The 17,297-nt window shown below is 38.1% G+C and overlaps 1 protein-coding gene and 1 long non-coding RNA gene across 7 annotated transcripts in view; one reads left to right on the plus strand and one right to left on the minus strand.

Moving 5' to 3' along the window:
• The window catches only part of cadm1a (cell adhesion molecule 1a), a 1,471,967-nt gene extending 1,469,889 nt beyond the window's left edge, over window positions 1-2,078 (plus strand). For all 6 annotated transcript variants that reach the window (XM_034177827.1, XM_034177825.1, XM_034177829.1 and 3 more), the window contains one exon: window positions 1,694-2,078. In XM_034177827.1, coding sequence (XP_034033718.1) covers window positions 1,694-1,812 — 119 coding nt within the window. In that variant the 3' untranslated portion in view covers window positions 1,813-2,078. The remainder of the gene's footprint in view (window positions 1-1,693) is intronic.
• Window positions 2,079-4,523: 2,445 nt separating this feature from the next.
• LOC117516935 lies at window positions 4,524-16,904 on the minus strand. Its single transcript, XR_004562582.1, has 3 exons — window positions 16,895-16,904; window positions 11,464-11,468; window positions 4,524-5,581 (listed from the first exon to the last, which is right to left on the minus strand). It is a non-coding gene; the product is annotated as an uncharacterized LOC117516935 (long non-coding RNA).
• Window positions 16,905-17,297: the final 393 nt, after the last annotated feature.

The following is a 17,297-nucleotide window of genomic DNA, read 5'->3' on the forward strand; positions in this document are numbered from 1 at the left end:
CTAAAGACATACAACTTGCAGTGTTATTTGTTAACATCTATAGTAACAAAGTATTTCTTCTTGCCGTAGCGCTACATTTCATTTTCACCTCCCCCCACCAAAACAAAAAACACAAAAAGTGCTCAGTAATCCACATGAAACTAAACTGAAGTGCAGCAATGATGATGTCTTGCCTTTATTTTTGATTGCCCGCCTTTAATTTTGTGAAAAAAGGCTCAGTGCAGGGGCCAATTTAAAAAAATCTGTTTTGAATCAGATGAGGGAGAGGAGAGTTTATCCATTTTATGTGCAATGCGAAAATCATCATCTTCAAGTTACTGTTCCATTGAAATATTTCTATCTGCTGTTTTTCCTCCCACATCTGTCAGCAGACTTTTTTTATTTGGTGTGGAATATTGCCTCCATTACCAGTGTGTACCATGATAGTGTGTGAATGAATCCTGTAAATGAGGTTTGAAGTGGCTTACTGGTTCACTTTCTTTCCACTGAACTTGACAAGGTTAACCTGAAGGTGCGGCCCGTGTTCTTCTCCACACTCAAGATCATTTCACAAACCTGATTTTTATGTGTCAGTCTTGAATTTGGAATTAGGGAGAAATGACACTTATTATGAATATCACAGCATGCTTGACGGTGGGCTGTGTTAATGCCAGTGTCATGGTGCCTTCATGCTCAGCCTTGGACTTAAGGTGGCCAATTACCTGCTTTTTTCCCCCATACTTTGACCTTGGCACTGGCAGTTCAACGCCTTGATTATCTCAAGACAATTCAAGGTAATTTCAAGACAATTGTAATTATGATATTGTTAAATACAATTTATGGAACTACGCAGCCTGAACAAGGCAGAATGCTACTTTACTTGAAATGACTACTGTTCCTGAAGTTATGTTCATAATATAAGCCATTTTAATTTAAATGCCCGCGTTATCTCTTTTATGTGAGAACCCCTGCCTTTGTTTGATCAGTCATTTTAGGATGTGTGTTTTTTGTTTTTTACATCCGCCGAGGGCGGTTATTTATTTATTTATTTGTCTGTCTGTCTGTGAGCAGGATTACATCAAAACGTCTTCACGGATTCTCACCAAATTTGCACCACACATAGATATTAGGGCATGGAAGACTCCACTGAATTTTGGAGGTGATCTGGATTTGGATTCTGCATCAAGATTTCTCTTTATAGAGGCTCAGGATTTGTTGAGAGTTATCAGGATCAATATGCAGGTTCTGCAGCAGAAATGTATGACATCATGTTGTAAAACCAACATCAGGAAGACACTTTTGTTTCAGCTTGTGAATTAAATATGAGATTGCAACATCTTGATCAGTTGGACCATTCTGGATCAGTATGCAATTATTGCTCTGTGTTGTGGAATCCGGATCCAAGTAAAGTCCAGGTCATGAGTAAAGTCCAGGTCATAATGTAAATCACATATCTTTTATTCTGAGTCCTCATCAACCCTTGGCGGAGGTCAGAAATCTCTGGTTGCACTTGTTTTGATTCATGCCCTGGCCTTGGCGTTGAGGCTTCAAGCCTTGACCTTGAGTGGTCAAAGCCTTGGCCTCGGCTTTGCAGGTTTGGGCCTCGACTAAGACACTGGTTAATGATCACATGGTGATGCAGTTGCCTGATGACATGATGGAAACATTCTTATGGTCCAGTCAGTGATGCTGTCATTCATCTCTTCACTTTTAGGCACCTACTTCACACATGAAGCGAAAGGAGCAGATGACGCAGCAGATGCAGATACAGCCATCATCAATGCAGAGGGTGGCCACACCAATTCCGATGAAAAGAAAGAGTACTACATCTAAACGAAACAGGAACCCTCACTGCAGTGTCGTCTTAGGGGGCACCGAGCTGTTTGTGGGGCCAGGGCAGAATGGCAGGAGGGAGATTTGAGCTGATTCAGGATGAAGGAGAGAGGAGGAGAGGAGAAAGTTTTGAAGACATGCCTGGCTTTTAAGACGTTGTTTAGTCTAGTCTGCAGATGTAGATGGAATGTTTTGTGTCTAAAAAAATAAATTAATAAAAAAAGTAAGAAAAGAAAGAAAAAATGAATTAAAAAAATTAAAAATCAGAAAGAAATGCATTAAAAAAAACCACTGGGGTTGGGGTTCTGAGTAAACTGAGAAGTGGGGTGGGTTGGGTTCTGAGGGTTCATTCGACACCTCCCTAACTGCTGGTACAACTTTTTTGTTTTGTTCAGACATTTGCAGAAAATTCTGTGCCTTGTTCTGCTTTTGTTTTTCTACCCATACTTTGGATTTTGTGTTCTCATTTTCATAATCTTCTCGCTGCCATTTGGCTGTTTCAGGTTTCCCGCTTGTGATTATCAGCGTGCTGTTTGTGTGAGGGTGAAACGACACAGTCATCCATTCATCTGCACTTACACACACACACAAACACAATACTGTGATTTGACTCATTGTCCCTTTACGCCGCTTTTTCCCTCAAGTTTTGACAATTCCAGAAGTGCATGGAAAGCTTTTACATATCACTGTACAAAGGACATAAATGTGTTTGGCTCCCTGTGTGCACTGACATTCACCAAACTCACAACCAAAACAAAGGCAGCAAAGGATCCAATCATCTGTCCATTTGCTCGTCGCATCAGTTTTTTAATCCATATTGTCCAACCTCTGTAATTAGTTCCTACTGCCTCGCAAATAATTAACTTTTACAATCAGGAGTCACACAAACTATTTGTTCTTCACTGTTTGGAATTTCATGATTTCATTTCTGCTCTTTTCTTCCTTTTGGCCACCAAGCTCATGTTCCACAGATATTTATTGAGCTACAGTGATGTCGTCACTTTGATTGACATCCGCTCGTGCGGCTGAATATTTTTTGTTACGTAAGGCAGTCTCTCAATCAGTTTGCCTCAGTCAAAAACAGATGGCGTTTACCAACAGTCTCACTCCAAACTCTTCACATTTTGATGCAAAACCTTTTTTCTTTTTTTTGATGAAGATCAATATCACGTAATGTCGGGAAACCTGTCGAAATGCTAACACTAACCATAACTTTAACCAAGACCTCAACCGTAACCCAAACACTGAAGAATGTTACTTGATGGCGTGGAATTTTGGCAGTTGCCGTATTTTCCGGAGTATAAGTCACACCAGAGTATAAGTTGCACCTTTTTTCCATACTATCCACTTTTCAGTTTTGGCTTTTTGTGTATTTTTGTCATGTAATTTTTATTATTTTAATTTATTCTTTTATTAATTGTGTACCTTTCTTAGTGCTTGAATTTCTGAGTAAACCTTGTACAAATAGTTATTACTAGCTGATTACCTGCCGCAGGGCGAGTTTGATTCAGAGAATGAAATGAAAACTTCATCTTCCCCAACAAAGCTATCACCTCCCACCTATCCCAGATTCCAGAGAACTGTTAGCTCCCTCAAGAAGAGACAGCTGCTATTACTACTACTACTACTACTACTACTACTACGCTACTGTTACTGTTACTTTCAAAATTGAAGAGGTAAAACGTTCAAAGGAAAAAGAGACTAGAAAAATATGACACCAACCTTTAGCACGTTTGCTGATGATGATGCAGTACAAAAGTGTTTCTCCCCTTAACTGCTACTTCTACTACTACTACTACTACTAAAGTGTTCAATAGCCTATGTCACTCCCTGTATGTCAAAGTATTTGTGTGCCGAGTTTAGCTCAATTCTGAGATGCTGTTTGGATGGTTAAAGGGACACACACGTAAACACAGTTGTCTCTCAGTATGTAGATAATTATGATCATTAATAAGGAAGACATGTTTGGGTTTTGTTTTGTTTTTTTGGTTTTTTTGTCTATAAGTCACTGGGCCTCCCAAAGTAGTAAAAAGTATATATTTCTGAATATACGGCATCTGTCTTTTATCAGAGAGAAATAACACTGTTGTCAAAAAACGGATTTCCTTGTGTGTCACGAAATGACACAAAGGGGGCCTGCCTGACTCAACGCATAGCGACGCACACAGACACTTACTGCTTTTAAATATGTGATGAGTTGAGAATGAGAATGTGTAGCATTTACATCCTGCCAGTGTCAGTGCAAATAAATAACTTCTTCCAATCTCCATCAATACAATTTTACTTTCTTGCATATAGGAAGAAAAACTAAATTGCACAACAGCTTTATTGAACAAAATCATAAAAATTTAACACAGGCTAACTGACATTTACTGATATTGGTTTGTTGTACTTTTTAAATAGATTCCACAAAAACTCATAGTTCAGGTCCTTCATCTCACCTGATCAAATCTAAATCAACATATCGGAATCAAAACTGTATTATTCCCTTGTAAAAATAGTTTTTACAGCTTACTAGAATTGCTCGGAAGTACCTTTGTGTGTTTTATTACATCACACCCATTGTGAGTTTGGTCAACCTGTAAAGCTGTAAATGTTGGGGAAAGTGACATGGGACCATGCTTCCATCACATCTTCTAAATATACCCAGGTTTGCTTTGGTGCTTAAAACTGTATTTTTTGCATGCATGTTTGCTTCTTGCTTTATGTATCATCCGCTAAAACTGAATGAGGATGTGGATGGCAGTGCCAGCTGATGGAAGAAAGCTAAATGAATCTGAAGTCGGTGGGCATTTTGGTTCCATGGAGTTTATCCATGGGTACCATTAAAGGCTGACTTCTTAACATGGCAATGACAGTTTGTTAGCATTTCATTTGCTAATTTTGTGTTCACACAGTGAGCAGCCTACATCATGAGCTGATCTATCCTGACCAGTTAGGTGAAGTTCTAACTCACAGTGTTTCCCCTCTAAAGTAGGGATGTCCCAATCGAGTCTTATTGCCTCCAATCAGTAATTTTTAGTCTACTGGGTCATGATCCAATTTTATTTCCAGTAAGACACTTGCACAGGGCACACTGCAAGTGTACTAACCTGCCTTGTGTCCTTCACTGGGCTTGAACGCTCAGTCTTTTGGTTAGGAGATAGACCCAAAACCTGCTCTTGTGTCTGTTATTTTTGGTGTTGAGGATGTTTTCAGGTAAAGCTTGGTATGTTATCAGACACTGCGTCACATTTGTGGACAAATGTGATCTTCACACACCAGTTAGTCTTAGTTATCACCCATAAACATCCAGGGTGCATATATATGAAAGTGAAAATGGGGTATTTATATACCATTGCATGTTTGGATACTAAATACTAAACTGAGTGCTGTCCCTTATTTGTGCATCTCAGTGGCTTCTGCTGGATGCAGGTCTGGTCAGTGGTGCCCATTTCACTCTAACATTGGTATATGATTTCCAATACAAAGGATGACAAACAAAATAAAAAAACATTAATTACAAAATGACTTGAGCCCAAAGCAGTCCATTAATATTATATTGATTGTAATTACATTTACTGGGCAAAACATCCAAATGGACATGATGGTGCTGTCAGTGACATTCCATATATTACTTGTCTGTCCAACCTTCTGAGGCATCATGCTCATGCTATATAGAGAGGTCTCTTGATAAAATGTGACTCATGGGTGAGAATCACATACATGGCAATGCTTCTGTAACCAAGGGCTGCTGAGAAATCAGTCATTTACTGCCAAACATACAGCACTTAGAAATCTTAGATAATCAATGATGAACAAAGATGAACAATGCCCCAATCATATCAAGTTACCTGCAAAAACCAGAACACTATATCTGCTGTGTGCAGAATTATTCAGCAAATTGTATTCCTGAGGATTCATTTTAATGTTGAACAACTCTGTCATTCTAAAATGTGAATAAAAATGAAAGCAGAATTTTCACTAAAGGAAAGGTGAGTTTAGGCTTTCTCAGGGGCACATATCTTTGTGCACACTTATTAAGCAACTATTAATGTGCAGAATTATTATGCAACTAAATGAAATACTCAAATTTCCCCATCCTACTTGATTATTTTCCTTTGAGTCAGTATAACAAATAAACAACTCAAAATTAACAAATAAAGACTCATGGCAGTTTGTAGTTACTGCTCCATGAAAAGTTGATTGTCAACAGATCAAGAAACGGACAGCCTCTTAAATGCTGTTCAAAGAGGTTCTCAATAGGTATCAAGTCCTTTTTCATCTTTGAGACCTTTGCTGGCTAGCCAAGTAGTGGAGTACTTGGATACATGTGATGGAGCATTTGTCCTGCATAAAAATCATGGTCTTCTTGAATGATGACTTTAAGTCCAACTTCAACCCAAAAAGGTCCAACTAGCTCATCCTTAATAACAGCAGTCCATACCCACCTTGCTGGTGTCTGACTCAAAGTGGATCTGTGATCCAACCATGAGCCCATTCACCTGGTCCATCAGGAGTCACTCTCAGTTGGTCCTTTTCATGTGGCATTTGCATTTGTTCCCCCCTTGTTTGTGTGGGTTGCTTCCAGATGCTCCAACATCTCCCCACTTTCAAAGATATGCAGGTTAGGTGAATTGGTGACTTTAAATTGACCGTAGGTGTGAGTGAGAGTGTGAATGTGTTTGTCTGTATGTGGGCCTGCAGGGGACTGGTGGTCTGTCCAGATTATATCCCACTTCTCACCCAATGACTGCTGCAATAAGTTCCAACCCCTGTGACCCTGAATCGGAATATGCGGGGCTGAATTGCTGCTACTCTGGGTCCCTCCGAACAGCAAGGTATATTTCAAGATTACCAGTTTGCTTTGTTTTAGTCACAAACTACAGATGTGCTGTCTTATTATGTTGGAAAATCCTGTTTGCTTTGACATTAAGCTCAGACTTTCACTTTCAAGAAATTTATTATTACAAATGTATTATCGAGAAAATATATTAATGCAACGGTTTTGTTTTCATTCCATTTATCATGCATTGAAAGTAACACATCTAAGATTATGTCTATGTACTGATGGCCAATGAGGCATCGTGAAGCATTTGCTGTTTGCTCTCAGCCTGCTGGATGGAGGTCGCTCTTCAAAAAAAAGAGTATAAAGCAGAATAGACTTCAGTTTTGCTTTGAATCCGAACTGCCCTTTAGTAAAAACCAGCACTGCATTTATATTTTTGTTGAGTATATTTCGATGTGTGATAATCTGGGATCCTGCGATGGACTGATGGTCCTTCCAGGTTTCACCCCACATTTAACTGCTGCGAGAGGCTCCAGCAACCAATTGGAATAAGCCAGTTTAGAAATTGAAGGAATGATAATGTGAGATATTGGCCCAAATGGAGACAAAACTTAAGCCACATTCACATTGCATAACATTCAACATTCAGTTTTGTAAATAGGAAAATCAGATTGAGTAAGACCGAAGAGCTAATTGGAATTCCCTCTGCATTCATCCTCATTAACATGGGTAATAATAAACACATCAGACAATGATAAGTGCAGTATCAGTATCACGGACAGCACCATAGCATGATGTCATATGATGCCCCTTTTATGGTCAACCACCTCTGAGAAGTTGATAGATTTCTCATGATTTAATAACAGTTTTGCTAATAGTGTGGACAAGTAGAGACTCAAGTGTTAATTGCCATGTTAATCTATTTGATTGGAATCTGTCACTGCAGCTCAGAATGAAACACATTAATAATGTGATAGCTTTAATATATCATAATCATGCATGAACACAAAATTTAGTCTTTCCATATTGACATTGTGGGTTTGGGTTTGTCCAAGGTTCTATGAAATTGTGATGTGCACTGCACAAATTGAACTTCCTTTGCATTATGTGTCCATGTATTTTGAAAGTCTTTCTGAGGAGGAAGGATGTGAGGATTGTAGATTTGGGCTCTGTGGGTGCTGCAAATGAAGATCAAGGTTACTACTTGTCACCTTCCTCCAGCTGTTTCTTTTTATGTTGAATCTGAGTTAATTTAAAAGTTCTACACCCACAAATGAATTGCCAGTATGGTAAAACTGTATGCTGATGACACTGTTTTGTGTTTTTGTCAAGGGGTTGGTAGTGGGTAGGGTTCCAACTGGGTTTGATGTTTAACAGTCTGCTGTGTGAAACGCTTAACAATTGTTGTCATTGCTTTATCAATCAGAGCAGACGTCTGTTCCATGTGTAAGACTGAGGTTGTAATTGTATTTCGCCTCGGTGACGTGGCAGCTTCCTTTCAAATCAGACTTCAAAATATGTGCTTGCCAATAAAGAAATAGAACTGAATATTGTCTTCTCACTTAAGGCTGATGCGTCAATATTTCATGTGTGAGCATCAAAAACCTCAGTGGTTTGAAACATATGGAGCCTTTTCCCCAAATGATTTACTGACAGCTTTCTGTAGAGGTCTATAAGTGCAAACACCACATTCCAGAAGACAAATTCTTAAAATATACAAGAGCAACACAAAGTGTGGAATATGCCCGTGCTCCTATTAAGTTGGTGCATGGTTTTATAGGAGAGGTGATAATGAAGTCTGGAAATTATTTCAATAGCAACAGATTGGTGGCTTTAAGATATGGTCTATGGTCTGTTTGTATCAAGAAAAATTGCTGGTTTCCAATTGATAAGCGGTGTATTGACCCCCAACCATGAAATGGTTCAATCAGATGATTGATTGCATAAAAATGAAAATCAAGATGATGTCTATAGTGGCCATATTGGATGATGGATGAGATCCATTTTTGAAAGGAACCTTCCTCCATCTTCCCACAATACATCCCCAAGAACGGTTTCAATCAGACGAGGCATTCTTTAGTTATTGCGCAGACATGAAAATCAAGATGGTACCTATAGTGGCCATATTAGATAACAGATGGCATTTTTGAAAGGAACCTTCTTCGAACCTCCCACAACTTAGCACTAAGAAATAGTTTAAATCAGAACTGTCCTTTAGCAATTGAGCAGAATAGACCATCATTGCATTTTTTGGCGCATGTGTCAAAAGTAGTCCAGAAGTTGCTTGCATGGAAAGCCTTGGAGTGCAAAGCATTAAGTGAACAGTTCTCGGACATGCATGCTCCACGTAAACTACACGGACATAGCTGAATCTATAGGTAACACTGCAGCAAATATCCGTAAATTGCCCAAAGGGTGGACAAAGTCTCTTAAACATGTCTCAGGTGTGACAATCAGAACATAAGATCTTTCTGGTCAGTAACACACGCTTCACACTATACTGTTACAATCTTGGAATTATGCTTTGCCTCCCAAGATGATAGCAGATGTGAGATTTCACATTTAGTTGCACAAGATTTGCACACCATTGAGCGTGCACATTCAGTTTTTAACATCAGTCTGATAATCAAGATGGCGTCTGTAGTAGCCATATTGGATAAGGAAAAAAAAAACTTCCTCTAGCTTACCCCAATACACCACCAAGAAATGGTATCAATCAACCAAGTCATTCTTCAGTTGTGTGGAAATGAAGAGTTATCAAATGGATGCATGGGCAAATGGAGTGAAAACATACTGCGCCCCACCTTCCTTCAGCGGGAACAGAAATATATTACAAAACCCAAATCGTTAAAGAAAACATGGCAAGAAATGAATTCAAAAGCAGCATTAAATAAGCATCAAAAAACTAATCAAACAGAACAGCCTTTTTGAAAACAACAAAAATGGGGATAATTTTTTTTCTTTTTTTTACTGTTGTAGAAATACAGTTGTTTTTTCTGACTTTTTGATTGCTGTTTTGCTATTTTGCTGTTTTGCAAGTGCTGTTTTCTAAAATGTTGTTTTTGCACTTAAGGACCACTAGTTTTCTTACTCTCCCCAAACATCTATTCAAAAACATAATTCGATCAAATCTGTGTAAACGACAAATATGACTAAGTTTGAATCATCAGAAATGGTGTGGATTTGACTTTACATTAATAGCAACAGGATACATTCAGGCTTCGCGTGTATAATTTTATTTTGTGTCAGATGTCCGGTTGTCACCCAAAAGTAAAAAATACTGCTGTAGGTTCAATTCCGTTGATTATGTCTCGTCTCAGGTTCATGCGTTGCTGATTGATGTGACTGCATCTCAGGTAGAATGCAAAATTTAGGTCCCACCTATTGAAGACATTTAAGAAAATACAGTGTATCCTCATCAAATCAACCACAACACGTTGTTCAATCCGAGATGCAAAATCTGTGAAATATTTTGCATCTATGTTGTACATGTACTTTTATTAATAGTTGGTGCACTGTAAGCGATGTTTAGTATTGTGTTGACGTGTGTAGGTCACAGAGGATGAGCACACTGTTTATCGGAATAGAAAGTTGTTGCTGTTTTCCTGTCAGATAAAACTCACCACCGCATTTGGAAGCTCGGCGATTCCCAGTAAGTTTTGATTGTTTCACCAGTCATTGTTTCTGATTCTTTTTGTCTCTCTGCTGTTATTGGGAAATGTTCATGTGTATTAATGATGAAAAGGAGATCCACATTCCCATACACATTTTGTATTGGTTCATAAATAGACATTTTTACGAAACAATGAAGAGTTCTTGTCTTAATAAAAAAGAAGATATTAATGTCCAAATAATCAGTGTTGGTTATTATTATTATTATTGTTATTATTATTTTTACCTGAAATGGTTGCGTACTTACACTGAAAAAAGAGAATAGTCCAAGCAACTTAAAAAAGTGTTACAATTGGTAAAACCTGAATGAATTAAGTTGTTTGAACTTAAGTTTTTAAGTTAGAAACTTAAATTCAAACTTAAGTTTGTAAGTTAGAAACTTAAATTCAAACAACTTAATTCATTCAGGTTTTACCAATTGTACCACTTTGTTAATTTGGTTCTTTTTCAGTGTATACTGTGTTTTTGTCAGTGCTTTTAATGTTTTGCTTCTTGAAAAAAAATATATAAAATACTTTTTATGAAACATTTATAAGATTTCCAAAATAACATTATGTACAACCAACATACATGCCAGTCCACTCACAGATCATGCACTGTCTGCAGCTTTTAAATATGAAATTCATATATGGATGTACATTCCTGGACCATCCAGAAGATGGCAGCACAGCACATAACAAATTCCTTTTCATGTCAACTCCAGAACAATGCTCAATAGATGTTTCATTTTTTTTAAAAGATTTTCATGAGTAATTTGACATAAGAATGAAAAATATAATTGTCCCCATTCAAATATTCTACCCTGTGGTAGAATATCTGGTAGAATATAAGGGTAGAAGATATTCTACCCTTATATAGATATTCTACCCTTATTCAGATATTCTTCACACCCTATGACTGCTGGCATAGGCTCTTGATCCCCGGTGACCCTTAATTGCAGTAAGCGGGTATAAAAATGGATGGATTTGGTGAAATAGTGGGCATCATGTTTCTTTCCATGGTTACAAAGTTGTCAGCTCATGTAAAGGTGGGCACTGCATCCAGGAGGTGGCGGACATATCAAAGACATAACACGGGCTAAACAGAGTTGCTTTTTCAATTGATCTGGTGCATCAACCTTCACTAGATTGTAATCAGTTTATCTTCCTTGTGTGCCCTTTTAAATTAGAAATGTACAAGATGATTATCATCACTACAACAACTACTACTACCATGACTACCATAATAATAATAATAATAATAATAATAATAATCTTGCCGGTGGGCCGAGCTTTCCCACCATTCATCAGACACAGCCTTTCCAGAAAACTTTATTTATTTATTTATTTTTCGCTCACCACTAGCAAATGCAACTCTGTATATGGTGATACCTCGTTGGATTATCACATGGGATTTATTTATGTGGTGGTTGTTTGCAGCACAGATCAGCTGGGTGAGAGGCTTTTCACCACAGGCTGTGGTCCTGGCTCTTGTCCGCCCTCCACTGTGAAACACTCCTGGTTCCATGCCGGAGGTGAGGATACAGAGTTAAATGGTGATAAAGTAATAATATGTATATTACAGTGGTGTGATCCGTTCAGCTCCACGCCTCTGATGTGTGCACATGAGACCACCGAGAGGCACACCTACCTGTGGTATTACCAATATGATGAGCACAATATTTTACATTATGTCGCCCATGGGAAGGACTGGAAACAGATCTGTACTGTAAGGTCTATTATGGATATAACAACCTGTTCAGATCTGCGGCGGCGTGCGCTGTGCAACGCATTGACCTGCAGTGGCACATGATGTTTTCAGTTTGATTGTGTGCTGTTCACATTCACTGCACATGATGAATGTCTGCCACATACATGTTATTACATAACATTTCCTTTGCCCTCCCTGGCTGGGGTCCAGTGGAGGAGGACATAAGTGGCACAACATGCTGGCATGCTTTGCCGTGACCGATCCATCTCAGAGCTCAATTAACCACGATCAGATCGTTTCACATGCGGTTATGACGCCATCAGAGTATGTAGATTGTGATCAGATGGCACAGAAACTGCACATAGACCAGCATCACATGTTTTGAACTGTGAAACACACTCGGGACAGCCAAGCGAATGAGACCAACTATGTAGACTGCTCAGAGACTGCCGTCCGTCCGTCTTCAGACCTCACCTCAATAATTCCTGACTGTGGCCGGATGTGTCATTCGGCCTCAATCGGCATATGTGTGACGGGGGTGTTGTATAGGCCCAAGGCCCCTGTTGGTTTCATTCAGGCACCACAGTAATAGATTAAGCAACACCTGTATAAGTTGGAATGGCATGTGAGTCCAGAATTTTTTTAGAACCTTAGACCTCAATAATTTTTTGAAGAGGAACTCAACTCTTTTATTTCCTGTTATTTATATAATTTGTGAATGTTAATTTACTGCCTTAATGTATTTACAAGTTGTTTAGGTTCTTGTTATCATATACACACTATTAAAATGTAATTTTATTATTCCTTATATTTTGCCATTTGATTTTTTTGTTGTTGTTGTTGAAGTTTTCACTTTCTTGTGTCATCCATGCATTTTTAACATATTTACAATTATGTAGTTACAGTGAACTTTCTAAATAAAATAAATCATTGCAGACACACTTTTAATAAAATGATGACTTACCACCCTCTGCTGGAATGGCATGTGAGTCCAGAAAGTAGTTTGCAACAGCCATTGTTCAGTGTTGTTAGCTATTATCTGTAGCTTCACCAAAAATAATAATCCTACCAAATTCCCATTTTTCCAGCATTCATCCTTGACCCAAAATACATAAGCATACCAAGTGCCAAATGTGAGCTGTCCACAGTTTGTCTGTGATCAAAGTTGCATACACACATAGCTGCTGTAAGCAGGTGCTTTTCATTTGGCAAAAAAAAGACAGTGGTGGAAGACACTCGTGGTACCAACGTGAGACTTAAATCACTCATGGTAAGAGCAACATAATACTTAACTAAGCTGACTAAACCAAATGAATTATGAAAACACAATAAATCAATAACATTAACATCACTGCTAAACTAACATTAACACAATAACATTTAAAACCTCAAAACCCAGAACTCCCATGATCCTTTGCAGCATAATGCCCATTGTTTACTGGTTAGCTAAAATTGCTAATTTCTCCAAAAATATTTGTCTTGTCAACTTTCACTTTTCGCAGTGTTCATCCTTAACCCAAAATACATAACCATATCAAACGGCAAATGTCAGCTCTCCCTGTTTTTTGCATGATCAAAGCCAAAAATAACATAGACATAGCATTGGTAGCATTTTATCTTTTTTTTTTTAAGTTATTGTCTACATAAGGGATGGACCCACCCACCTACTTACCCCATGAATCTTTATGTTTGTCTATGATGTTACCAGTGAAAAAAACAATGTACACTCAGAGACATAGTGGAATCTGTCCAGATAGTCTTTGACACATGGTCTGAAACACATGGCACAAGTGGATTTGGAGTGTGTCCAAGTACTTTTTGCTGTCTAAATGTTGTTTAGTCTGAGTGCACACTAGTGTGATAGTCACCTCAATAATCACAGGTGTGCTGGGGATTAATATCAAATAAACAATACATAATAATTAGGCTGTCCCGCTTTCCCTTTCAGAGCTCGGATAAGTTAAAACCTGGTACATTGCTATTCACAGGATGAATGTGTGACAGATTTTCTTACAAGGACATGAATCAGTGCACTGGAAGTGTGCATACGTGGAATCAGAAAGGCAAAATGTCAAAGTGCCAGAAATTGCTGAAGTGTACCGAATGCTTTGAGACTTGATTTACCACCATAACACCCCAGATGCAAATTCATGCATGAATGGAAGTACAACTCCAAATCAGAAAAAGTCAGGACAATGTGGAAAATGCAATAAATAAATAATAAAAAATGCAGTGACCCTTAGATTTCCTTTGACTTCTGTTTCACTGCAGGCAGGATGAATCAGAGATATTTTGTGTTTTGTGTGGTCAACTTAATTTCATTTAATACACATCCATTCCTGCATTTAAGATCTACAGCACATTCCACAAACAATTGGGATTAAATCATCATTTTTAGAGTTTTCTTGAGACCAGTCAGGGGAACATTTCCAAGCCACCGAATATGTCTTGGATTTCATTTACATCAATCATGAAGAAATACAAACAGCATGGTACTGAATGGTAAATCTGGGCAATTCTCCTCAACACTGAACAAATATTCAAAAATTCATAACTTTGTCAAAAAAGATAGAATTTATTTTATATTTGAAAGCATTATGTAGGATGGTATCCTTTATTGACTGACAAAGTTTGATGTGGATTTGATCCACATTACAGATTTTGTGGCCATTTAAATTTAATATTGAAAACCCCATTTAATGTATATTTTACATTATATCTTGATCAAACATGCCCCAATCACTCTCATATTTGAAAGTGAGGTGCAGACTGGCACTCACTATCACCTGACAACGTTTGATCTGGATTGTGGATTTTGGACATTTGAATTTAATATTGAAAAGCCCATTTGGTGTACATTTTGAATTGTATCTCAAATTAAAGTATCTCAGTCACTCTCATTTTTCTATTATGGATTCACCTACACCATCAAAATTGGATGGAGGTTCCAATTTTATGCCTGTTTGTCTGTCTTCCAGTTATCAGTTGGAAACCAAGTGCCAAGAAGCATTGACAAATTGCTGACAACACCACAAAAAAAAAAAACTTTTATTCAAGTGCACAAACTAAATACATCTCCTGACATTTGAACACATCTAATTTAGCTTATAAAAAGCCACTTATAACAGGACTTTTTCCAAGGTAAAAATTTGTGGAATTGGAAACTAGTGTTGGCAGAGGTTTGGACTCTATGAATGTGGTGCTCTAGTTTTGTGTTTTGTTTTGTTTGTTTGTTTGTTTTTTTGTAATACCGTCATGAAATGCCTCACATTTTTGTGAGAGTCAAGTTTCAGCCACTATTGTTAACCTGAACCATAACCCCAATGCCCCCCCCCCCCCATGTCACCCCAATTATTACCATCACAAAATAATTTTGTGATATCTTTATGAAAATGTAACATTTCATGGTGGTATCAACTAACTCATAGATTGAATCACTTTTCATGATGCCATCACGAACTTAGAGTGAAATCGGTTTGGATATGGAAGTGTTTTTTGTTCATGGGTTTTTATTTATTTATTTATTTTTATACCGTGGCATCATCACTCTGTCCCTTTCATCATTATCGTTATCATCATCATTATCATTATCATCATCATCATCATCATCACCAGCATCTGTAGCACTCGTGAGCCTCCCAGATGCTTGTTCTTGATTTCTTTCAGTAAAATGTGTGTCATGGTGATGCTACTGTATGGATAGTTAGTTTGCTAACATCTCTGTAAGATGTAACATATGTAAATGACTTCTCGCTTTTTTGTCTGTATGTGGCCCAAACACTTGTGGCTTTGTGAAATAGACCATTAAATATCATTTAATTAAATATCATTAAATTATATTTAATACCATTAAATATCATCAAATACCATTAAATATCATCAGTTAATATCATATTGTTTTCTAGTGTTAGGAAAACCACAAACAGTTGGACCCAAATGCAGTAAGGCAAATATTGAGTAAAAGGACAAATGTGTTTATTTAAGTGTGCAAAATAGAACCAAGGATGAGGCACAAGAGGAGGAAGAAGCACCGGAAGCCTGCTAGGATGTGGAGCTGCAGTGGCAGTGGGGAATATGAAGATAGGAAGAAATTAATATCAAGCCACAAAAACACATTTCAAGATGCTCAAAGAATTGTCCCCAAGGAAACCGTAATTACGGACCCAACTGTACCATGCAGCAGACTGAATGCTCTGGCAAAGATGGGTTGAAACACCAGGACTGATGTACTGCCTGGATGATTAGGTGCAGGTGTGTCCCATTACAGCTCCACTGAGGAGGCCAGGAGAGAGAGAGAGAGAGAGAGAGAGAGAGAGAGAGAGAGAGAGAGAGAGAGAGAGAGAGAGAGAGAGAGAGAGAGAGAGAGAGAGAGAGAGAGAGAGAGAGAGAGAGAGAGCAAACAAGGAAGAATCATAACATCTAGATGTTGTGGAAAAACATGTGGAATCATTACCAAAAAGAATGACAATCAGACCTTTAATGCAAATGACTGTTTTCCATACAGATGGTTCCAACATTGTCAAACAGAGGTCATCAGATCAGTTTTACAGGATGGTGCCTGGTCAGGGATCCATTTTATTCATGTCTACCATAAATTTACAATTGGATTGAGATTTGGACTTTCGCTGTCACTGACTTGATTTGTCTTTCCTGTAGAAAAGCTTTTTGCTCCGGAGCAAGATGCAATATCACCGACACGTGACTTCATCATTACCCAGCCAACCTTCTATCAGTAGGATGAGACAAGTGTCAGAATTGTCACTTTGTGTCTGTACATTGAGTGCTGAAGGAACAAGTGTCCTCTGGTCCTTCACCTGACATCCAACCTCAGATAAATGAGTTGGAAAATGTCATCTTCATATGTTCCATTATAACTCAATTCACATTCATGATTCATGACTGAAAGTGGCTTTTATCAATCATCCAAAGTCTATGATAGCTTCTCTTTAGCACGCTGTAATATTTCTGTTTTTGTGTGTAGCTATTTATCCCCATTCAGACTGGGGCTTAGCAAACCACCTTGAGTCCCACTCAAGCCAGAATGCTTTCTAGCCAGATAATGTTCAGACTTGTTTTTCAAATCCGGTTCATCCAGTTCAAGCAGAAAGAGATGTGTTTTGATGTGAGAGTGCGCGGAAGTGACACATTGAAGGAAAAGCACCACCTTCTCTTGGCAAGAAGGCGCAATCAAGAAAGAAAGTTGTTTGTTGTCTTTGCCTTGACATTGAACACTACCATAGTGGAAAGGACACAGAATAATTTGTCAGCATTAAGCAACAAGAGAAACGGAAGAAATGCTAAGGTGATCACTGGCCACTAGCCCTAAGCGTCATGAAAGAGACCCAGACTTTAGATA

Source organism: Thalassophryne amazonica, chromosome 9, assembly GCF_902500255.1.
Source record: "Thalassophryne amazonica chromosome 9, fThaAma1.1, whole genome shotgun sequence".
In the NCBI taxonomy this organism is placed as follows: Eukaryota; Metazoa; Chordata; class Actinopteri; order Batrachoidiformes; family Batrachoididae; genus Thalassophryne; species Thalassophryne amazonica.